This window comes from Sesamum indicum, linkage group LG7 (genome assembly GCF_026168435.1).
Source record: "Sesamum indicum cultivar Baizhima isolate 11 linkage group LG7, ASM2616843v1, whole genome shotgun sequence".
Lineage (NCBI taxonomy): Eukaryota > Viridiplantae > Streptophyta > Magnoliopsida > Lamiales > Pedaliaceae > Sesamum > Sesamum indicum.
In genome coordinates this window covers 15,071,630-15,094,973 of record NC_142663.1, presented here as the reverse complement: position 1 = coordinate 15,094,973, position 23,344 = coordinate 15,071,630, and the positions used below count along the sequence as shown (strand labels likewise).

General features: G+C 36.9%; 4 protein-coding genes across 4 annotated transcripts; 3 read left to right on the top strand and 1 right to left on the bottom strand.

Annotated features, from left to right (window-relative positions):
* The first annotated feature begins 336 nt into the window (after nucleotides 1-336).
* On the top strand, nucleotides 337-1,356 carry LOC105167037 (early nodulin-like protein 6). The gene is made up of 2 exons (XM_011086592.3): nucleotides 337-853; nucleotides 936-1,356. Exons 1-2 carry the CDS (start codon nucleotides 637-639, stop codon nucleotides 1,259-1,261), a joined length of 543 nt encoding a protein of 180 aa, XP_011084894.1. The 5' UTR covers nucleotides 337-636; the 3' UTR covers nucleotides 1,262-1,356.
* A 316-nt stretch (nucleotides 1,357-1,672) lies between these two features.
* GEA6 (Stress induced protein) lies at nucleotides 1,673-2,441 on the bottom strand. Its single transcript, XM_011086591.3, has 2 exons — nucleotides 2,247-2,441; nucleotides 1,673-2,122 (listed from the first exon to the last, which is right to left on the bottom strand). The coding sequence occupies exons 1-2, from the start codon at nucleotides 2,359-2,361 to the stop codon at nucleotides 1,962-1,964; spliced, it is 276 nt and encodes a 91-aa protein (XP_011084893.1). The 5' UTR covers nucleotides 2,362-2,441; the 3' UTR covers nucleotides 1,673-1,961.
* A 3,885-nt stretch (nucleotides 2,442-6,326) lies between these two features.
* On the top strand, nucleotides 6,327-8,544 carry LOC105167035 (putative protein phosphatase 2C 25). The gene is made up of 4 exons (XM_011086590.3): nucleotides 6,327-6,858; nucleotides 7,293-7,631; nucleotides 7,744-7,923; nucleotides 8,014-8,544. The coding sequence occupies exons 1-4, from the start codon at nucleotides 6,439-6,441 to the stop codon at nucleotides 8,185-8,187; spliced, it is 1,113 nt and encodes a 370-aa protein (XP_011084892.1). The 5' UTR covers nucleotides 6,327-6,438; the 3' UTR covers nucleotides 8,188-8,544.
* A 2,374-nt stretch (nucleotides 8,545-10,918) lies between these two features.
* Nucleotides 10,919-23,053, top strand: LOC105167033 (clathrin heavy chain 1). Its single transcript, XM_011086589.3, has 30 exons — nucleotides 10,919-11,313; nucleotides 11,613-11,817; nucleotides 12,566-12,654; nucleotides 12,778-12,856; nucleotides 12,974-13,101; nucleotides 14,431-14,529; nucleotides 14,613-14,721; nucleotides 14,845-14,924; nucleotides 15,021-15,248; nucleotides 15,331-15,396; nucleotides 15,870-15,986; nucleotides 16,096-16,293; nucleotides 16,391-16,507; nucleotides 16,674-16,733; nucleotides 16,876-16,962; nucleotides 17,132-17,215; nucleotides 17,310-17,444; nucleotides 17,544-17,606; nucleotides 17,683-17,787; nucleotides 17,987-18,099; nucleotides 18,200-18,452; nucleotides 18,535-18,671; nucleotides 18,752-19,030; nucleotides 19,114-20,116; nucleotides 20,237-20,722; nucleotides 20,830-21,000; nucleotides 21,083-21,268; nucleotides 21,664-21,786; nucleotides 22,055-22,165; nucleotides 22,435-23,053. The coding sequence occupies exons 1-30, from the start codon at nucleotides 11,269-11,271 to the stop codon at nucleotides 22,597-22,599; spliced, it is 5,121 nt and encodes a 1,706-aa protein (XP_011084891.1). The 5' UTR covers nucleotides 10,919-11,268; the 3' UTR covers nucleotides 22,600-23,053.
* Nucleotides 23,054-23,344: the final 291 nt, after the last annotated feature.

Below are 23,344 nucleotides of genomic sequence, written 5' to 3'. Positions count from 1 at the left end.
ATTTGTCAAATTACAATATATCGTCGTTGTTTTGTCTGAGTTGTTTTTATTTTTGTCTACCTCATTTGCTTTTAGTCCAATTCATAAGTGCGAGATTTAGATGTTTAAATTGAAGGTCCGAATGATCAACTATGAAATCAATTACAACCGAATTTTTGTTAGAATATTTATAATTTTATTAATTTGTAAATTTCAACCAATGAGAATGTGTATATAATATTAACAAATCTCAAAACGATGGTTGTCGTTTACCTTTAAAATTATCCAATCAAATTGAAGAAAGCTATTATTTAAAATTTAAAATACACAATTCAAAATCTAGCCATCCAAATCTAGGCCTTAACCTATTTCTGATGATTTTGAAAAACCAAAGCGATCCTCCTGAACTTTGAAAAGCAGTTGCGATGGGTCAAACACAAGTCCACCACCATCCCTAAACACCCGCCACCAAACACCCCCACGCACGCCCCCCTCTTCCTCCTCGTATCTCTCCCCCCGATTCCATCTCAAGCTTTCTGTTCACAGTTCACGCCCTAAACGAACTCTTTTTAAGCAACACCAGCTCATAAAAAGCTGATCAACTCAACCCACACACATCACCAAAAACACTAATCTAGACCACATTCATCTCCAAGAATGGCTCCTGGCTTCATCACCATCACCCCACTCAGAAAGCATTGTTCTTCCCTCGCTCTGATTGTTCTGATTTTAGCAGTGATGCGTTTACGCGCAGTGAAGTGTGTGGAGTTGGATGTCGGTGGGCCGTATGGGTGGGCGACTCCTCCGGCTAAGAACGATCAGATGTACAATGACTGGGCTTCCAAGAATCGGTTCCAGGTTAACGACACCCTACGTAAGTCTCAGCTTCTCTGGTTTTTCAGTCGGGTTTTAAAGATGTTACTATTTGATATTCCCTTGCGCAATTAAAAATGTAGGGTTCACGTACAAGAAGGATTCGGTGATGACAGTGGCGGAAGAAGAGTACGAAAGATGCCGGTCGTCGCATCCCGTGTTCTTCTCCAACAACGGCGACACCGTTTTCATGCTGGACCGCCCTGGACTGTTCTACTTCATCAGCGGCGTCTCCGGCCACTGCCAGAGGGGCCTCAAGATGGTCGTCAAAGTTTTGGAGCATGGATCTTCGCCTCAGGCCGCCGCTGATCCTCCTCCGACCAGCGGCGCCGTGTTCGTTGCTCCGGCGAATATAGCAAAGACTGTATTTGTGCTACTCTCGTCGCTTTGGGGGTTGATCTTCGTATGATTCCGGTGGACTGGACGGAAGGATTATTAGTTTCCATTGTTGAAGTAGGGTTCCGACTAGTGTGATTTTCTACTTGAATCATTATAAGGTTGTTTCGTGCGTCTCCAAATGAAATTACATTTATGGTTAATTAAATATATTTGATACTTGTGAAGAACAAAACACAATTACAATTTACACGTGGTCCATATGCATTGTTACGCTTATTATTTTACTAACTCTCAATTTTAGAATGAGAATGCCTTGATATCCGGGAAATAGCAAGACGTTAATGGGATCCCAAACGGTTTCGAATGCAAAAGGAAAAAAGTGCACCAGCGAGAGCAGGGCACTATTCTACCATTAGACCACCAGTGCTGTATGTTTTCACGTGCTTTCGCAATAAGTTGACGGTAAAGTAGTAAACCAAAGTTCCAGCCGAAGATTTTTGCTAATTAACATCTCTGATACACCAGAACAGTACGACAGTTACACTACAGAGAAGAAGAGACACAACACCTCTCCGGATCTCCGAACAGACCCTTAACAACATAGGAACCCAGAAATAACACTAGTGAAGTCAACAACCACAACATACAGAAACGTTAAACTACAGTGCTTTTTCCATCAACATCATCATCAGGCCAGTCCACTCCACTCCTTTATTCACAAAGCTACCTACCTAGTGTATTCAGAGACCCACAACTCTCAACTCTCCCATTCAACTAGTCCTGAACTTCGACTCATCAATCTCGATTCCTTCCTCCTCCGCCCGCTCCCCTCCTGCCTTGTCGCCTGTGCTCAGCCCGCCCTTGCGCCCCATCTCCTGGTATCCCTCTGTCCCCAGCTGCTCCCTCCTCGTCTGCCCTCCTCGGCTCCTCCCTTTACACGATCGTAAATAAATGAACGAATCAGTAAACGCAATTTAATGAAAAAACCCATCAAGATATTCGATGTTTTGCTCTAATAAAAGTGTTCGCTCAGATAAATATATATATGCATATACCTTCAGCAAGGTGTTCTTGAGCCTCGAGGCTTTTCCCCCCGGTGCCGCCGGGAACCACCGTCTCCCCCTGTTTCGCCCTGGCGTCGAGCTCTTTCCTCTCCTGTTGGGAAGCCATTTTCGATTTCGATCGGACTGTTTTTTTTCTTTCGCTGTTTCTTACAATGGGAAAACGATTAATATGCTCCACCACTGAGTGAAGAAGGATGTATATAGGAGCAGTGCATGGAGGGTTGAGAAGGGCAGCAGACGACACGTAGCGGTTTACTCAGCCGTGGGGGGAGGCGGAGGAGAGCGACACGTGTGGCGGCGGTGGGGGGAATGACACGTAGCCGGGCAACAGTGCACTGGGGTGACGCGTACTACTGTTTTAGTAAGGAAGTTTTGTGGTTTGTTTTCCTCTTTTAGAACTATCAGTTATCTTGTTTTACTGGTGCAGTGTGCGTCTGTGGCGTTATGTTGTCTGAACTGGACCACATACAAACATTTTCACAGTAAATTGGAATTTGTTTGGACTTGTTTTACGAAAAATGCTTACCAACCTCAAGAAATACCAAAACTTTTTAATTTAATCAAATTAATTGTATAGTAAAATATTTCATAATTATTATGTATTTTATTATTATTTTTTTTTTAAATGTAAGTGTATTATATTGTCATATAATTACTTATCTTATCAAACCCAAGCCAAAATCAAATTTTTCAGAAACACCACTGATGTTTGATTTTAACGACCGTCTGACAGTTAGTCCAATTTGTTAGACTTTCATCAATCTTTTTTGGTGAACTGGCCAAAATACACTTGTGAATTAAGAATTATATTTTTTTTATTTTTTTTATGAACTAAGTGGATAATTTTTTATAATTTTTAAAAATTTTCATTCATCCCGTTCGATTTTTTTATTTAAAAAAAGTACAGTAATGACAAAGTTGATAATTTCATACCCCCATCAAATGATAACATAATTTCATCAAATCTTATGAGATGTATTTATAATTGTTTAAATAGCGAAGATATTTATTCTTGTATCAAATCTGACGTGAGTGGTTATAATTTACCTATTTACATAATACCATTAATGACTTCATTACCTTAAAAAAAAACATCATTGACTTTTGACCACAAAGAGGGTCAAAAAATTGCACCCAACATATATAACTTTTAGTCTAAGTTACAAAATAATAGTATTCTAATTTATTTAGATGTTACTTTCTCGTGACGGGTCAACTTTGATTTTATTTGAAGTTAAAATGCATGGTACATCCTATTTTAATAATAATTGTATAATTGTTTTGTTTGGTTTAATTAAATAAAATAAACGAGACTAAGAAATTAAATTATGTAACTCAATTATTGGTGAAAATAGCTGAAACTCAATTAAATGTACTAGGAGTAATATTAGTATAATTACTCGAGTTGTAAGGACAATAACTTTTTAAAGTTAACCATAATTGAGGCTCGTTAATGGTATTATCCCATGAGACCCCGTTTACTTTAATGCACTGAATTAAATAAAAAACAGTATAATTGATTATAGCGTTTTTACCTTGAAAGGATTTAATAGTAATTTTTCCATTCCCCATGTGTATCAATCAAGGTAAATACATAACTAAATATCTTGATATAATAATATCTCTAAATAAATAATTTTATTTAATTCAATAATTTTTTTAATTATTTATTTTATTAAATATAATCCCATCACTTATTTAATCGAATACTCAAAGCAATCGGAAACAAAATAGACTAGAAAATTAAATTATGCAACTCCATTCCTGGTGGGAATATATAGATGTAACAAGCTTTTTCCAATAATAATATAATAAGGCTAAAATATATTTTATTCCCTGTATTTTGTTAAAATAGTTAAAAATCCCCATGTGCTTTTAAAATACACTAAAATCCTCATGTATTTTGTAAAACCCAATAAAAAATACCCATTCAATTAGTACTTAACGGAAGGTGTGTTGCAAGCGCTTCTTGTGTGTTTGTGGGTGTTTTTTTTAATTATTTTTCATATTATATTTTGGTATTTTTGACAAAAATACTCTTATGTTGTTTATACATTTCCATATATACATTTTTTTACTTGTTTTTAGTTTTTTTTTTTAAACTTTTTTATATATCTAAAAGCTAAAATATTTTTTAAATACATTTACTTAAAAATATCAAAAAAAATATATATATAATTTTTTGAAGTTTTGTATTCTAAATTGAAATATTAAATTAAAATAACAGTATAAAAATTAATATAGTAAAATATCTTAACTAATATAAATGTTAATAATTATAAAACTTATATGGTAATAATTTAATTATTATTTAGTTAAAATATTGAAAAAAATTATATTAATTATCTAAAATTATACTTAATTAATTATATATTTAAATTATTTTAAGTGTAATAATTATTTAAAATTATTCTTAATTAAATATAATATATTTAATTAATATAATTAAATTAATTAAAAAATGGAGGGCAATGGCCACTGCTCGCACACCAGTGCGATGATGACGCCGCCATCGCCTCTTTATCTGGGCAACACCGTCGCCCCCATTTGCGGGGCAACATCGCAGTTCCCAATTTGAAAGGGACGGCGGCGGCGGGGCGGGGGTGACAACGGATCCGGAGGAAGGCGAGGTGGGGGTGGGTGGGTATTTAGCGTTTTTTTATATATAATAATATTTTTTTTATGATTTCAAATTATAATTAGAATTTATAAGATGTTTGGTCTTATTTTTAGAAAAAAGTTAATGATTTGATTGGATAAAATAAGACTGTTAAATGCGTATGATTTTAGTAATGTCAAATTAGTAATTAATGGGTATATAATTTATTTTTCATAGTAGTATACTGCCTGTTTAATTTAAATGTATTTATTGATTTAGAAATATTAATGTATTGAATTAGTATTTGGAATTGAATGTATTGGACTAAATCTTTTACCTTTTTTAAAATGACAACTTTTTTGTTTTTTTCAGAAAAATAGCTTATAAGCTCATAACATGTTATTTTTAAACTTATAAACTATGTTTGTAAAAAAAAATATTATACAATTTTTAGTATATTATAAACTCTCAAAATATTATAAAAAATGTATAAGCTTATCAAAAACATCTCTTAATTGTATACAAAGAAGTAGAAAAGTACAACAACACCACAAGAATACAATGCATTTTTCAAAACAAAAAATTGCGAAAAAGGGGCTAAGAATGGTATAACTCAACTTCATTTACCTAAATTAAAACAAATCAACTAAAATTATGACTAAACGTGACTCGTTACAAATAATAATAAAATTTTAAAAAAAAAATTCAATACCTCCTAAAAAATTCCAAAAATCATATAAATTGTTCGAATCGAATCAAACACAGTATTAAATATCGAGCTTAAAAATTTACGTTTGATCATTGCTTTAATCAAACTCAAACAAGCTTTAAGTGAATCAAAATGAATTAAACTTGAATAATTTAAATTAAATATATTTTATTAATTATACCAATCGAATTGATTTCGAGTCCAATTTAAAAATTTATTAAACAAAAAATTGCATCCATGATTTATTAAATTCAACAAATCCAATCTCAATGAGTCTTTTATCCAACGATTTTAACGTCAAATAATTTTATTTAACTTTTATCCGTATTCACACATTAGTTGGCGCCGATGGTATATACTGTACACCTCCATCGCCCACCGTAGCAGCAAAAATAGAAAAACTATTACTTACAAGTATACTTGTATATGAAGTATAGGGCGTAGTCAGAGTCAGAGATGAGAAACGAGAGGGAATAAAACAGCGGGATTTGCGTGTTTGACCGTTGACGACTCACAGTCAAACTTTTGAAACCCAAAATCGTGGCACTGGAGATATAAATATTCTTACACCACTCCGCTTCCCCACTCGCACCTTGCTACCGTGTTTTTCACTATTTTCTTTTGTGCTTTCTATTTTGAGCGCGTTATTGTGATATTCCAACATGGGAGCGTGAACTGCTGAAATTGTTCTCCTGGTATACGACACCGTATTGACCCGCTTTCCCCGCCATCACCACGCTGGATATAAACCCCAATCAAGACAGACAGCTCCGACCAAAACCCATTTCACAGAAATTGAACAATAAAAAAACAGCAAACGCCAATAACCCAAAGAAGAAGAAGGAATACCCCAAGAATTAAACCCTTTCCAAGCCATGCCTTGTGCAGTAGCTGCAGTATCCACCTCGCCGATGTTCACTCCGTCGCCGAGAAAGTTGTCGCCGATATTCTGTAAGCCCGCCGCGTCTCCTCCTCCTCCTCCGCCGTCGTCGCTATCTTCTCCGCCTCGGTTGGGAATCAAGCATATTGGGAATCCGTTGAGTGGAGGAAGAGATGAAGAAGTAGGGCCGTCGAAGGTGGTGACGATGATGAAGAGGAAAAGGCCGGCGAGAATTGATATACCGGCGATGAATTTTGGGTTTGATAATGAGAGAACGATCTCGGATTTTGATAGGTTGGATGAGGTGGAGGTTGAAGGAGAGGGGTATTCTGTGTACTGTAAGAGAGGGAAAAGGGGTGGCGTTATGGAGGATCGGTACGCTGCCGTGCTAGGTTCCAAAGGGGATTCTAAGCAGGTTTGTTGGATTTCTTAATCATAATTTCACGATTATTTGTTTAATTTCTTAGTTTGTTGTGATTTTGTAGGAATTTTTGTTGACTATATCTGCTTGTGCATCCTTGAAAGCTTGACCTGTTGAAGATTGGTGCATTAATTGTTCAATTGAGAAAATAAAATTTTCGTCGTAATTTGTTTGGCCACTGGTCGATCTGTATTAGTTACTCTGTTGATTAGGATTAATTATACATGAAGAAGTTGGAATTTTTACGGGTTGCTGATTTGCTAATGGAGATTGTTGGAGTTGTTTGGATAACATCTATAACTATGAGATCTTGACATAAAATTGTTGGGGCAATAAGGACAGAATGCAAGTAGTTATAGTTCCATATTGGTATTTCTTTCAAATCCCCACTTATGTTTATATGATGTAGTGTTTGATTATGATTTCAGGCTTTCTTTGGCGTATTTGATGGCCATGGAGGAGCTGGAGCTGCAGAATTTGCAGCAAAGAATCTGGAGAAGAATGTTATGAATGAAATGTCAAAGAGAAGTGAAGTAGAGATTGAAAAGGCGGTGAAAGAGGGTTACCTCACCACGGATGCTGAGTTCCTGAAAAAAGATATTCGAGGTGGGACTTGTTGTGTGACAGCATTGATACACAAAGGAGATTTGGTGGTGTCCAACGCTGGAGATTGTCGTGCTGTTATGTGTCGAGGAGGAGTTGCTGAGGCCCTCACAGTTGATCATAGGCCTTCTCTGAATGATGAAAGAGAGAGGATTGAGAATCTTGTAAGCACCATCTCTGTCTCTCTCTTTTGCAGAAAGAATTGAGATATCAATGTTTGTTAGGTTGATGGCTTGGATTACGTTTTGCTAATGGGTTTTGGAAATTTCTTGGCAGGGTGGTTATGTGGATTGTTGCCATGGTGTTTGGAGAGTACATGGATCTCTTGCTGTATCAAGAGCAATTGGAGATCGTCATCTCAAACAATGGGTGATAGCCGAACCGGCGACCAAAGTATTGAAGATTAGCCCAGAGTGCGAGTTTTTAATCCTTGCCTCCGATGGCCTTTGGGATAAGGTAATTTCTGAAATTTTGTAACCCTTCTGTTTTATACCTGGTGTTTGATCAATAACTTGGATACTGAAAACATTTCTATTTCCTTTGCAGGTTAGCAATCAAGAAGCAGTAGATGTAGTCCGACCATTATGTACCGGTGTGGAGAAGCCAGAAGCATTCTCTGCTTGCAAGAAGCTAGTTGATTTGTCACTGGCAAGAGGTTCTGCTGATGATACAAGTGTTATGGTCATTCAGTTAAGTCAGGTCCTGAACCAACACAAATGATTGAAGTCCTAGCACCTGCAAATTCGCTATTCCAGACATATTTATGATCCTCGAAATTTCCCTAAACCCTTTAGGTAGGGAAGTTTCACGGTTGGTTGACATCAAAGCTGAAGTATAATTGTTAACAGTCACGTCCATTAACTAGACATATACATGTGGAGAAGGTCATATATCAGCTTTCTTGTATATACAGTCACCATTTTGCCTGCCGGAAGATAAGGGATTTTGCCAACAAGAGGAGAAGAATTGCTGAACTTATGGCCGTCATGTATAATTTTCCAAGCATTACTGAACAGATATGCTAACTGTAATCAATCAACAACACAAGTGTAATTTCAATCTAGAATTTATTGGTAATTCTTGCTCCACAGCTTCTGATAAATATTTCATTTGTCTTTAACATCAACCTATGGCTGTGATTGTTTTTTCTTCTTATTCATCTTATATCTTATGCGCAACATGTACATCACTTTCATGCTAAAGGAGAAGGTTGACTACTACACACCCCACTCCTATTTTAAAACGTGTTTGGATGAGTTTCTATTTTTGAGTTTGTATTATTGAATTAAGGTTGGAGTTTATGCCGTAAATCTTCATAGGTGGTCACATGGTCAGGTCTGGCTGCTGGTGTACTCTTATGTGGTGTGAAATTGTTTTGTTTTGGTTCAACCAAACTCAAATAAAGGAAAAATGGAAAGGAGAGTGGTGGTCAAAATTTACTTTGCATGGCTGAACTACGGTACTTCTTGTTTGATATGATTAGAAAGAAGATAAATTTCATCTACTTTTTGTTGTTTGGTGCAATAAAAATAAATATTTGTATAACAGTTTGATTTGTAATTTTATCAACTAAATCATTTCTCGTTATCACGAATTAGAGAATAGACGAGTTCTTACCAAAACAATTTCAAGTTACTAATAAAGGATATACAGTATAAACTAAACTAGATTTTCTTCGAAAAAAATTCGAGGCGTTCGACTTTATGTCTACATCACTTTTTATGTACAATGCAATATAAAACAAGGGTGATACTTATTCAACATGACAACATATTCCATCTTGAGTGCTTAGTACATTTGTAATGCCTTTTCATGTACCTTAAAGCAATACTTTTAATTTTTCACAAGATTGAAAATTTGAACTTATCGACACCCCATATTAAGCTAAAGACACTTCATCTCACTTTCTAAATTTAATAAATTGACAAAACCATCGTTCAACCCTAATCCAATTTTGGGAAGAGGTCGTCTAGATAGTTGTCCAAAATGACATGCTCGGGAATATAAGAAAAAGAGATATCGTTTAAGCTCAATGGGTGATTTTCAATGAAAACCCTTTAACACTTAAATTAGTTTGTAAGATCATAAAGAAAGTATGAAATGTTGGGATGAAAGTAATAAATAATGTGGTGTGACTATAAATAGTTTTGAAGGGTGCTTATAGGGTTAAATGTCTGCACAAATACGGATCAACATGGCATGGTCATGAATCTCCATAGTATAATATGATCAACGTATTTTGAGTCATCGGCTTGGACCGATTTTGAAGGGGGGTATTTTAGTCTTTTTGATGCATTGTCTAATACAACCCCATTAAACTCGTTAAAAACAAGTCTTATCAATTAAAAAGATAATTTTCGTCCTTTTTTATCAATCAATTTTATCATATCAATATGAAATGTGTCTTCAAAATTCAATTTACAACGATTTCAAAAATACTATTTGTCTTTTTTTTTTTAAATTATTTGATCTAATATGTGGAAATATTAAAATTATATGACAGGTATAAAAGAATTTTTAAAGAACAATAAGATTATGCTTCAAATATTAAGGGATCATTCCATCAATTTACCTTTTTATTGTTTAAAAAAAAAATAGTACCTCTATAAATAAATTCTATAAAATGGTTGATCTGTCCGGCAGTTACAATCAATTGCAATTGCTTCTAAGCAGATTCTTACCCAAAATGCAGCCGTTGGCCCTAACTACTTCAAGTATCTTCAACTTAAAGAAAATTGCAATATTGGCCCCACGAAAATACATTATTTCATTTTTGCCCCCGCCCGAACCTTTTGCCCACTTCCGGACCAACTTAAGTGCGCCTCATCGCCCCCACAATACATTTCAACGCGTCCTTTATTTTTTATTTTTTAAAAAGATATTTAATTCACGGCAAGACTTCTGTGGTGACAAAGCCTACAATCCCTACAATTCTCTTTTTAAGCGTCTTTCCTTATGTAATTTATTATATGTGATTTAATACGTACAAAAATCAAGTATTTATGAATAAAATTAAGGATGATAAAATGTTGGAAGTAAGCCTGCAATTTTAAGTATTTTATATCCATGACTTATTAACGAATCTAATGAGAAAATGATTAATTATGATTGATTAATTGAAAATGAATTGTACTTATATCCCAAAATTATAAACTCGTACCTTACGTGCAAATTTAAGATATAAAATGTATGAGGTTCTATTTTAGATAATATTATAAATTTTATTATTAATTATTTGTTTACACAATATTTATATTTTTTTCTTATCAATATCATTATAAACATACTTTGTCCAAAAAAAAAAAAGCAGGAAAAATAATCATAAAGCGTTTTATAGTCCAGACACTCGACTTGTATAGCTACCGGACATAATTGTAGGTCTAGCAACTGCAGACGATTAGCATTTCCCATCACACAGTCAGTGTCTCACACCCCCTCTTTCCCTCACGAGAGCACACTCTCTCTTCTCTTCTCTCTTTCCTAGTGTTTCAGATCTCTCGCTCATAATTTTCGACTCAGCAAAAATTCCATTTTCGCTGTCAAATTATATATGATATATATGTATTTATATATACACACTTCTCTCTTTAGTTTCTCTCTTTAGAAGAACCCCCTCCTATCTTTCTCTCTCTAGATCTCTCTCTCTTAGTTTCTCTTTGGTTCTCGGAGGGTTCGAGGGTTTCTCTTTGCTGCTCCAGATCTCAGAAGTTATCTGCTGCTACGCCGTCGTTCTTACCTCTCGTTCCCGATCCTTTTCCAGATCCGGAGCTTCGATCTCGAAGCTTTGTTGTGTCTTCCGCCATGGCGGCCGCAAACGCTCCGATCACCATGAAAGAAGCGCTCACGGTACCACGAATTTCTGCCCGCTCGTTTGTCGCGATTTATTTTAATTGTTTTGAACTCAATTACTCTCGTTTTCAACTGTGTGACTGCTCATTTGCATCGTGTGGTCTGAATTTGCTTAATTATTGCTAGATTTGATGTGCTGGTATAGTTGCCAGTTGCACATAATGGTTCATTTCATGTTTGGGTTATTTTCTGATTAGTTTAGTTTCAGATCTGTTGATTCTGTTTTGAGGTTATTGTAATCTGGGCTTGTGTTTAGTAGAATTGGAGTTTGAGTGTGTTTAATGTCGTGATTGCAGTTGACTAGCATAGGGATCAACCCGCAGTTCATTACGTTTACGAATGTGACGATGGAATCCGATAAGTACATTTGTGTTCGTGAAACGGCTCCTCAAAATAGTGTGGTGATCATTGATATGAACATGCCAATGCAGCCATTGAGGCGGCCTATTACTGCAGATTCGGCACTTATGAATCCAAATAGTAGAATTTTGGCACTAAAAGGTGAATGAATTCTGCTAAGCATTTTCAATTAGTGAACTGTTTACAATTTTATTGGCGTGTTCAGTTTTTATTGCCATGTAACTTATGATGTATTTTTGATAAATTTGGGTTTGCCTGGATTATGGATGTGGGTTATTACAAAGACGCCATTTTGGTGAATTAAGTTTCATGAGGAATTTTGTGGAAAAATGAAGATATAAAATGTAGAGTAGGATAAGTATGTTGGAGTTATAGCTAGTCTAAATTAGGAGAACATATGCAGCTTTAAGAAATCACAATAGGAAATGTTGGCCAGGGTAATCTCTGAAAGGATTTGATAATGATGTCAGCTTCCTGTTATCTCTAAGCTTGCTGCACATTGTTATTATGTGGAGAAATCTCTCTCCAGTATGTCTTCTAAAAACACTTATATAATAATGGCAATCGATTTAATTGGAAAAGCCCTGATAGCTTTTTGAAAGGGAGGCGAGAGTCCAAATCAGTATTTTGGAAAAATCTCTCTTCTGTGCCTAATAAGGTTATTGGTCTGACTTCTGAGGAATTTAAGCAATTGCATTAGCATCTGTTTACATATTTGGGGAATTTGTTACACTAACATGCACTTACTAAGACTGCTATTTGCTGGTAAAGGGTCATGGTATTGTGCTTGTCCAAGTTGATTGAGAGAATCAATTAGTACGTATTATAATTGATCTTGCTTTCTTTAATATTGATCCTAATACTGAAAATATTAGTTTTCATGATGAAGCTCAACTTCCTGGAACCACTCAAGATCACTTACAAATATTTAACATTGAGGCAAAAGCAAAGATGAAGTCACATCAGATGCCGGAACAGGCAAGTCGATATTAGCTCTAAAGATATTGAAATAGCAGCATATGATACACATTTTTTGATAAGTGGAAACTAGGTATTATCAAGCCCTCTTATCTGGATAATGGATATTATGCTCTTGGACAGGTTGTCTTTTGGAAGTGGATTACCCCTAAGATGTTGGGTTTAGTCACACAATCCTCAGTTTACCACTGGTTAATTGAAGGTAAGGTCTTGTTGTTTGGGTTTCCTAATTTTAGTGCTTGGCTTCACTTATTCCTTTCTTTTTTAAAAATCTGCTCTGTATTTGTTTTTGAAGTATTTTCCATCTTGCTCTGAGTAGGTGATTCTGAACCTGTAAAGATGTTTGATAGAACCGCCAATTTAGCCAACAACCAAATAATTAATTATAAATGTGATCCTTCTGAAAAGTGGTTGGTTTTGATTGGAATTGCTCCTGGTTCACCTGAGGTACGTGATTACCAACTTTTCTTCATGGAGTTACTCATCTGAAATTGTTAGAAATTGGTTATAATTCATATAAAATGACATTGTTCAGTATTAAAATTCTGTGATGTACAGTCTTTCTGGTTGCGCTATTTTATTCCTTGCTTTTTGCTTAAACTTTTGAAATAATGTAATTGGTTTGTAACTTTATTGGTTATTTGTTTCCAAACATGTATGGATGCTGTCAACTTTTAGGATGAATTCTTGTTGAAAGCACTGAGTTTTCTGTTCAATCATAAAACTTGTTCTTGAAATTGCATTTTCTTTTACACAATGCAAATGCACCACCATTAATTTTGAGAACCAATGACTATGTTTTTTGGCTTTGAAACCTGACAAATTCAGATAACTTGGTGGTTGTATGGATTTAATTGTCTTCCAATCTTTCACCATGCTTTCCTTTTTTATCATATTCATGATAATGCCAGTGTTAAATTTTCGAATGCATACTATTCTGCAAGTTTGTCATGCTGGAATTTGGCAACCCAACGGTATGATGTATGTTGTACCAAAACTATATCAGCATGTGGTCTTCTATTTGAAGACATAGTGCTTATATTTGGGAATGGGGGTGAGAAAAATGTTGTAAAATGTATGAGATTCTTATCTATCACTTACAACCTCTAGTCGTGATGCTTGCCAGTTCCATTTATAGGGGCGGATGTAATTATAACATCCTGGTTTCTGGTATCTGTAGCACTATGATTTTTATTGGAGTGACGAGTCGGGTGAAATGAAAATTTAGGTGCCAAAACTGATTTTATGGCCTAATGCCAAACGGTTCTTCCTTTCTTTTTCTTTTTCTTTTTTTATTCCTTTCTTGATTTATATTCTTTCTTGTGCATCTTGTATACCTTTGCTCCAACATGCTATGGAGATGATGTATGTACATTGGAAAATTGCGTCCTTTTACAGATGTAGCAGAAGAATGTATCAATTTTAATTCAAGTTTGTTGCCATTGTAGCAAAGTCAATCACATGCTGGAGATTATTTTGAATTGTTATAATGTCCGTGTTCTAGCTGGCAGACAGTTTTGAATGATGCTTTATCCTAATGCTTATCCAAGATCATCTGCTAACTAATATTGCACTTATTTATATAGTTCGTTATTCCTCTTATGCTGACTATTTTCTTCTTTTCTGACGTTGTTTTAACCTTTCTGGACAGTCTTTTAAGCATGATAATTTTGCTATGAATATATATTATACTATAGAATACACAGATTGAGATTCTGTTTCACACTCTTTTTTAATTTTATCAGTTTCCTTGACCATGCTCTTTCTTTCTTTTAGCGGCCTCAACTGGTCAAAGGAAATATGCAGCTGTTTTCTGTGGATCAGCAACGCAGTCAAGCTCTTGAGGCTCATGCTGCATCATTTGCTTCTTTTAGAGTACGAGTTTGTTGTTTGCATTTGTTGGCTCTGCGTGTGCTTTATGGTGGCAACTGTAATATTATGTGTGTACCTTCGAGCAGGTTCAAGGGAATGATAAGGATTCCATTCTTATTTCTTTTGCAACGAAGTCCTCTAATGCTGGTCAGATCACATCCAAGTTGCATGTTATTGAGCTTGGTGCTCAGCCAGGTGGATACATATTTCATGTGATGGATTTTGGTGTTCCTTTGGTTTATAATGCAGTAGGCATGGATAGTGTTTTTCAGGTTTTATTTCTTCTTATTGGTTGGTTAATGCTGGCAACTTACGCAGGGAAACCATCTTTTACAAAAAAGCAAGCAGATCTGTTCTTCCCTCCGGATTTTGCTGATGATTTTCCAGTGGCCATGCAGGTACTTTCATCTTGGAGGACTTATTTTCATCTCAACATGTGAGTCCGTGTTGCATATATTCTGCATCTCTCACAATTCCCCTTCATGATTTTGCAGATATCTCATAAGTATAGTCTTATTTATGTGATTACAAAGCTTGGTCTGCTCTTTGTATATGATCTGGAAACAGCCACAGCCGTATACAGAAATAGAATCAGCCCTGATCCCATATTTCTGACGTCAGAAGCATCATCTATTGGAGGTTTCTATGCAATTAACAGGAGAGGCCAGGTTTTACTTGCTACAGTGAATGACGCAACTATCGTGCCCTTTGTCAGCGGGCAGGTATCTTCTTTAGTTTTTGCATTGTATAATATATTCTTAAACTTTCTCCATTAGACATACTGAATCCTAAATGATATTGTAGTTAAACAATCTGGAGCTTGCTGTTAATCTTGCCAAAAGAGGAAACCTTCCTGGTGCAGAGAATTTGGTAAGTTGATTTTGGCTACTCTTCCTTTTTACTAGATATTGTGTTAGGAAGAGTTTGCAGCTATTTCACTACGCATTGTCAAAGGATGTTTTTTGGTAAAGATTTCCATGTCAAATATGGGTTTTATGGAGGCATAAATGAATTAGGCAATAGTTATTTCAGAATTGAATTTGGACTAACCTTTTTAAGTACTTCTTCCCCTTACCTTACATGTTTATGAAATGATTAATGTACAACCATATATGATTGGATTCTGCCGGGGGGGGGGGGGTTTCTCCCTGTATGATTTGCATGTCACCTGCAGAATATTTTGAAGACTTGACTGGCTGAAATTTCCATCATCTTACTCCTTTTCGGCAAATGTTGCACCACTTTTGGTTCTCTTAAATAAATTATGTTTATTTTTTTTTAAGAGACATTCTCACATATTGGATAAAGATGAGCTACCTTTTTGGGTGTCTTGCATGCCATAGGTTGTCCAGCGTTTCCAAGAATTGTTTGCTCAGACAAAGTACAAGGAGGCTGCTGAGCTTGCTGCAGAATCTCCACAAGGCATCCTCCGGACACCTGATACTGTTGCCAAATTTCAGGTACTTTTTGTCCGTTCTCTATTTATTTTGCTCAACACCAGACACATAGCGGGCAATGGCATACATTCGTCATGGCATTAACTTTCTTATGGAATTTGTGCATTTTCAGAGTGTTCCTGTTCAAGCTGGCCAGACACCACCGCTGCTACAGTACTTTGGAACACTGTTAACCAAAGGAAAGCTCAATGCATTTGAGTCTCTGGAGCTTTCGCGTCTTGTTGTCAACCAGAACAAGAAGAATCTATTGGAGAACTGGTTGGCTGAAGATAAATTGGAATGTAGTGAGGAGCTTGGAGACCTTGTGAAGGTTTCACCTCTTGCAGATATTTTATTTGTTCCTATGATGTTTAAGCTTCCACCTTTTATTGCGTGATATTAACTTTATCTTTCTTGTCTGTCTGTAGACTGTTGACAATGACCTTGCCCTAAAAATATATATCAAAGCCAGAGCTACACCGAAAGTTGTGGCGGCTTTTGCCGAGCGTCGGGAGTTTGACAAAATCTTGATATACTCAAAGCAGGTTATGCGCATAATAAAAGTTGAAATATCATAGTCCGTCCTTATATTTGGTTCAGGATAATTGTCGCGTCAGATAAGGAGGAGCTGCTGTTTCTTTTGTTGGTCATTGCTGATACCCTGATGTTATCTAATGGATTTTGTTAATAAATTATGTTTTCTTGAAACAGGTTGGGTATACACCTGACTACCTGTTCCTTCTTCAAACCATTTTGCGGTCAGATCCTCAGGTATGCTTGGATCTGCATGACGTAAACTCAATACGTGATGATATCAATTATCATACTTTTGCAATTTTCTTTTATTATATTATGCGCATATGGATTTGATATATGTAACTACATTTTTTGATGATGTTTCTGATATTTGCAGGGAGCTGTTAATTTTGCCCTTATGATGTCTCAAATGGAGGGAGGTTGTCCCGTTGATTACAATACCATTACCGATCTCTTTCTTCAGGTCTGAATATTTTCTTCTTGTTTATTTGAACATTTTGTCCCATGTCTCTGAAACTTATTGCGTTGTATCTTCTCTCTGTTTTGTGTCTGAAAGCTCTTACTTTTATACCTAAAGTTTCTGAGTTAGTCGATTTAGTAATATCTTTCTAAATGAATCACTTTTTCACCAGAGGAACATGATCCGTGAGGCAACAGCATTTCTGTTGGATGTCCTGAAACCAAATCTGCCGGAGCATGCCCACCTGCAAACTAAGGTCAATCATTTATTTTGGCCCTTTGTCTTGTGGATCAATATCAGGTGCATCTCCTTGTCAAACACTGGAATCATGACTCTCTGTTTTACTTCAGGTCCTGGAGATCAATCTTGTGACATTCCCTAATGTGGCAGATGCCATTTTGGCAAATGGCATGTTTAGTCACTATGATAGGCCACGCATTGCGCAACTTTGTGAGAAAGCAGGTCTTTATGTGCGAGCACTTCAGGTTTGATTTCTTCACATTTATGTACTTCCATTACTATGTTAGGACATATGTGGTATGCTCACATTTCCATTTGACTAAACAATATCTTAATGCCTGCAGCATTACAGTGAACTGCCTGATATCAAGCGTGTCATTGTCAATACTCATGCAATTGAGCCACAGGTTATTAAATTATAGTTATTATCTCTGTTCGTTCTCTGAGTGGTCATATTAGTTTCTAATGATGTACTTATTTCAGGCGCTTGTGGAATTCTTTGGGTCACTGTCTAAGGAATGGGCCCTAGAGTGCATGAAAGATCTTTTACTCGTCAACTTAAGAGGAAACCTTCAGATAATTGTCCAGGTAGGGTCAGAAACTACTATGAATTTGTCTGTGATATTTTTCCCAGGCAGGGTTGGCAATTTTGTTCTTCCATTGTAGAAGTGTGTTTAAAGATTCTTCTTGGGAACCAAGCTCTTGGAGAATGTGAAGTTAAGTTGTTATTCAGTTGGGTTGACTCTGTCCTTCTCATATTGACTATACTGACGTGTGACCTGTGTAGGTTGCAAAAGAATATTGCGAACAATTGGGCGTCGAAGCATGTATTAAGCTCTTTGAGCAGTTCAAATCATATGAAGGATTATACTTCTTCTTGGGCTCGTATTTGAGCTCCAGGTAATCTATCTATTTAGGAAGCAGAAGACTTCTACTGCCAGGGATAAGCAGTTTCACAACCTATTTGTGAGGTTTTGTGCTAATTATTGCTCTTTGGCAGTGAGGATCCTGAAATTCACTTCAAGTACATTGAAGCAGCTGCCAAGACTGGACAAATTAAAGAGGTTGAACGGGTGACAAGGGAATCAAATTTCTATGATCCTGAAAAGACTAAGAACTTTTTAATGGAAGCGAAACTCCCTGATGCGCGGCCACTGATCAATGTGTGTGACCGCTTTGGTTTTGTTCCTGACCTCACACATTACTTGTACTCCAACAATATGCTTCGCTACATTGAAGGTTATGTGCAAAAGGTTTGTTTTCCTCTTGAGTTGTTCTTTCTGATGTAGAGATTTGTTTTTCATGCAAGTGAATCTCTGCTTTCTTTCTGGATAGGTTAATCCAGGAAATGCTCCATTAGTTGTTGGGCAGCTCCTAGACGATGAGTGTCCTGAAGATTTCATTAAAGGCCTAATCCTTTCTGTCCGTTCTCTCCTTCCAGTTGAGCCTTTGGTGGAGGAGTGTGAAAAAAGGTCCATTGTCTACTCTCTCGTGAATTCTCTTTGAGGATGCCCTTTTCTTTATTATCCTTATGTATGAGATGTGTATACAGGAATCGACTTCGTCTACTTACTCAATTTTTGGAGCATCTTGTGAGTGAGGGAAGCCAAGATGTTCATGTCCACAATGCTTTGGGTAAAATCATAATAGATAGCAACAACAACCCAGAACACTTCCTCACCACCAATCCATATTATGATCCTCGTGTTGTGGGTAAATACTGTGAGAAACGTGATCCTACCCTTGCTGTTGTGGCATACCGGAAAGGAACATGTGATGATGAACTTATTAACGTGACAAATAAGAATTCTTTGTTCAAGCTGCAAGCGAGGTTTGTGACTGATGTAGTTGTAATGCCTGGCTTCTCAGTTTCATTTCTTCTGTAAATTTTGACCCTCTGGATTGTTGTTGTAGGTATGTGGTTGAAAGAATGGATGGTGATCTTTGGGCCAAGGTTCTTGATCCTGAAAATGAATTCAGACGACTTCTCATCGATCAAGTTGTATCTACTGCTTTGCCTGAAAGCAAAAGTCCAGAACAAGTTTCTGCTGCTGTTAAGGCTTTTATGACAGCTGATCTTCCTCACGAACTAATTGAGTTGCTTGAAAAGATTGTGCTTCAAAACTCGGCTTTCAGTGGGAACTTCAACCTGCAGAACTTACTTATTTTAACTGCAATCAAGGCTGATCCATCTAGGGTTATGGACTATGTTAATAGACTTGATAACTTTGATGGCCCGGCAGTTGGAGAAGTGGCTGTGGAAGCCCAATTATACGAGGAAGCTTATGCTATATTTAAGAAGTTCAATTTGAATGTACAGGCTGTTAATGTCTTGTTGGATAATATCCGAGATATTAACCGAGCTGTAGAATTTGCATTCCGCGTTGAAGAAGATGCTGTATGGAGTCAAGTGGCTAAAGCTCAACTCAGGGAAGGACTCGTCAGTGATGCAATTGAATCATTTATTCGTGCTGATGATGCAACTCAGTTCCTCGAAGTCATCAAAGCTGCGGAGGATGGGGATGTTTATCATGACCTGGTGAAATATCTTCTCATGGTTAGGCAGAAAACAAAAGAACCCAAAGTGGATAGTGAGCTCATCTATGCATATGCTAAGATTGATAGGCTGGGTGATATTGAAGAATTTATTCTCATGCCAAATGTCGCCGATCTACCTAATGTTGGTGATCGCTTGTATGATGAAGCTTTATATGAGGCTGCAAAGATTATTTTTGCTTTTATCTCTAACTGGGGCAAATTGGCAAGCACATTAGTGAAGTTGCAACAATTCCAAGGAGCTGTTGATGCTGCGCGGAAAGCCAATAGCGCAAAGACATGGAAGGAAGTCTGTTTTGCCTGTGTTGATGCTGAGGAGTTCCGCTTGGCTCAGATTTGTGGCCTCAACATCATTGTACAGGTACTTTATAGCTATTCAGTTGCTTTGTAATGTAGTACATTCTAATAGAATCAACTTCAAGCCACACCTTCGGTGATCTGTATATGAGTAATGTGTTGCAACATTTTGTGGTTCTTATAGGTTGATGACCTGGAAGAGGTCAGTGAGTATTATCAGAACAGAGGATGCTTTAATGAGCTTATATCTTTAATGGAGAGTGGTTTGGGATTGGAACGCGCGCATATGGGTATCTTTACGGAGCTTGGTGTCCTTTATGCTAGATATCGCCATGAGAAGCTCATGGAGCACATTAAATTGTTTTCTACTCGTCTCAACATTCCCAAGCTGATCCGAGCATGTGACGAACAGCAGCACTGGCAAGAGCTCACCTACTTGTACATTCAGTATGACGAGTTTGATAATGCTGCAACAACTGTCATGAATCACTCCCCTGAAGCTTGGGATCACATGCAATTCAAAGATATTATTGTCAAAGTTGCCAATGTGGAGCTGTATTACAAGGCTGTGCACTTCTATTTGCAAGAACACCCTGATCTCATCAATGATGTTCTAAACGTTCTTGCTCTTCGTGTGGATCACACCCGTGTTGTGGACATTATGAGAAAGGTTCAGACTTCTGCTTCTTGTGTTAATCCCCTTCTAACTGCACTATTATTTGGTTCAAAGTCTGAGGTGTAACATTATTCTTGTAATATTTTGTGTTGCTCTGTTAGGCGGGACACCTGCGTCTTGTTAAGCCATATATGGTAGCTGTTCAGAGCAATAATGTCTCTGCAGTGAATGAAGCTCTCAATGAGATCTATGTAGAAGAAGAGGATTACGACAGGCTACGTGAATCAATTGACTTGCACGATAATTTTGATCAGATTGGCCTTGCTCAAAAGGTTACTTTTGATGTGATTTCATACTATCTGTTGTTCCGCCAACTCTAGGCTTATATGTACACTCTCCTTTGTGCCTGAGCAGATTGAGAAACATGAGCTTCTTGAGATGAGGCGCGTGGCAGCCTACATTTACAAGAAGGCAGGCAGGTGGAAGCAATCAATTGCCTTATCAAAGAAAGACAACCTTTACAAGGATGCGATGGAGACAGCTTCACAATCTGGCGATCGTGAGCTTGCTGAGGAGTTGCTTGTTTACTTCATTGAACAGGTACAACTGATGGTGTTATCTGTATTATTTGTGTTTTTCACCAAGAAAAAATATCCATTTTCTTCTCTATTTTGGGCATGAATGGAATTTGTTTTACTGAAAGCAAATGGCATGTATATATAGCGTTGTGCTTGCCATGCAAGATCTATTTTGCATTTATCATAAGATAGATCTGCAAGAGAACACCTCTTAGCTCAAAGACAGGTAAGATTTTCAATGTGATGCATGTTTGTTTAAAATGGGTGGTTAACACTTTGATTTTTTGGTCCATGTGTCTGTTTGCCCTATTTTCTTCTAATTGACATGGGTACTTGCTTTTGAAAAGTGCAGTATCGTTTCTTTAAGATATTTGTGGTTGAGATATGGATATCTAATTTTTGTTCGTATTTTTGTAGGGTAAGAAGGAGTGCTTTTCGTCATGCCTCTTTGTTTGTTACGATCTAATTCGCCCAGATGTCGCACTTGAACTTGCGTGGATGAATAACATGATTGACTTCGCCTTCCCATATCTGTTACAGGTGAATGTCCATCCTTAATACCCTCTTATCTGGTCAATTATGCATGATGGTGCTTATATATATGTTTAAGGGAAGTTTTAGAATCGTGCTTGGCAACTTGCTACTTGGTACATTTATTTTGTTTTTGTTGGCTCGTCTGATATGAAATGCTCTGTGAACCTTTTAAGTGAAGTTTAGAATATTGCTTGAGAACTTGGTACATTTATTTTATGTTTGTTGATACATGTTTAATATACAAGTGTGTATTTTTCTTTATCCTCTCATGCAGTTTATCCGGGAATACACGGGCAAAGTTGATGAACTAATTAAAGACAAGATTGAGGCTGTCAAAGAGGTGAAGGCTAAAGAGAATGAGGAGAAAGAGGTTATGATGCAACAGGTACACCTCTTGAAACAATTTTATAGTCATGCAAGGATTCCTCTGTTATTTTCAACCTCGGTCTAAGAATAGTGTTTCAACCTCATTGTGTTGCATGCCAGCTGTGCTTATACTGATGTGTAAATATGTAAACATCGATCATTACATTTTCCATAGTGCTCAATCATATCTCATTCCTAAGTTGCAATATGAACCTGCACACCTCGCTTGCTGGTAATTTGTTAGTATTGAATACGCAAGTAACTTGTTAGCTTCGTTATTTGGTGCAGAATATGTATGCCCAGTTACTGCCTCTTGCTTTGCCAGCTCCACCTATGCCAGGCATGGGAGGTCCTCCTGGGATGGGTGGGGGGTTTGCCCCTCCCCCACCCATGGGTGGTATGGGCATGCCTCCGATGCCGCAATTTGGCATGCCACCAATGGGGTCCTATTAATCTGTGGGATGACTTCATGCTTGGAGATTGACTTAGTCAGATGAGGACACCAATGGTATGATCATTGTGTTTTTGTACTCCGGTGTGTTTCTCATCCCCATTTCACGTTTCTGGGAATTGGCAGGCAAAAAGGCCGAGGCTTTTATCAAGTTAGAAAATAATGTGATTTGGTGTTGTCTGTCATAGGGTGTGGATATACTTCTTTGTAATATTCTTTGGTAGCTGAGGCATTTTTTGGCAGCTTTAGGGCGGCAAGCTGAGGATGTTCTGTATTTTATATAAGTAATTCCCTTACATGGCAAGGGACATTTTGTACTGATTTTTGAATGCCGTTTTGTGGTTTAGTTTGAGTTTTGTTATTCCTCGAATTTCTCCTGTTGGGGCCTTCTTGTTACTACTTTTATGCCTTCCTGCAAGGTATAGTTATGAAATAGCATACATGTATTTTGTTTGATCTTCCAGTTCTGTATGTAGGCTTTCCAGACTCTTAGTTCCTTCGCTAATCGCTGGTATTGAGCTGAACCCAGGTTGTTGATTACACCAGTACGTTTTTGGTGGTGTTGACATTGTATTTATCTTGGTGCGTCAGGTTACCTTTCTGAGGGACGACATTAGCAAAGAATTGCCGAAAAATTTAAATGACATTGCGGGTGGGAATTGTTCTAGCGTTGTGTGTTAGTGTTTACCTGCATGTTGAGTAACATTTATTATTCCTATGAATTTCATTGGTCCAAACAGGCTCCGA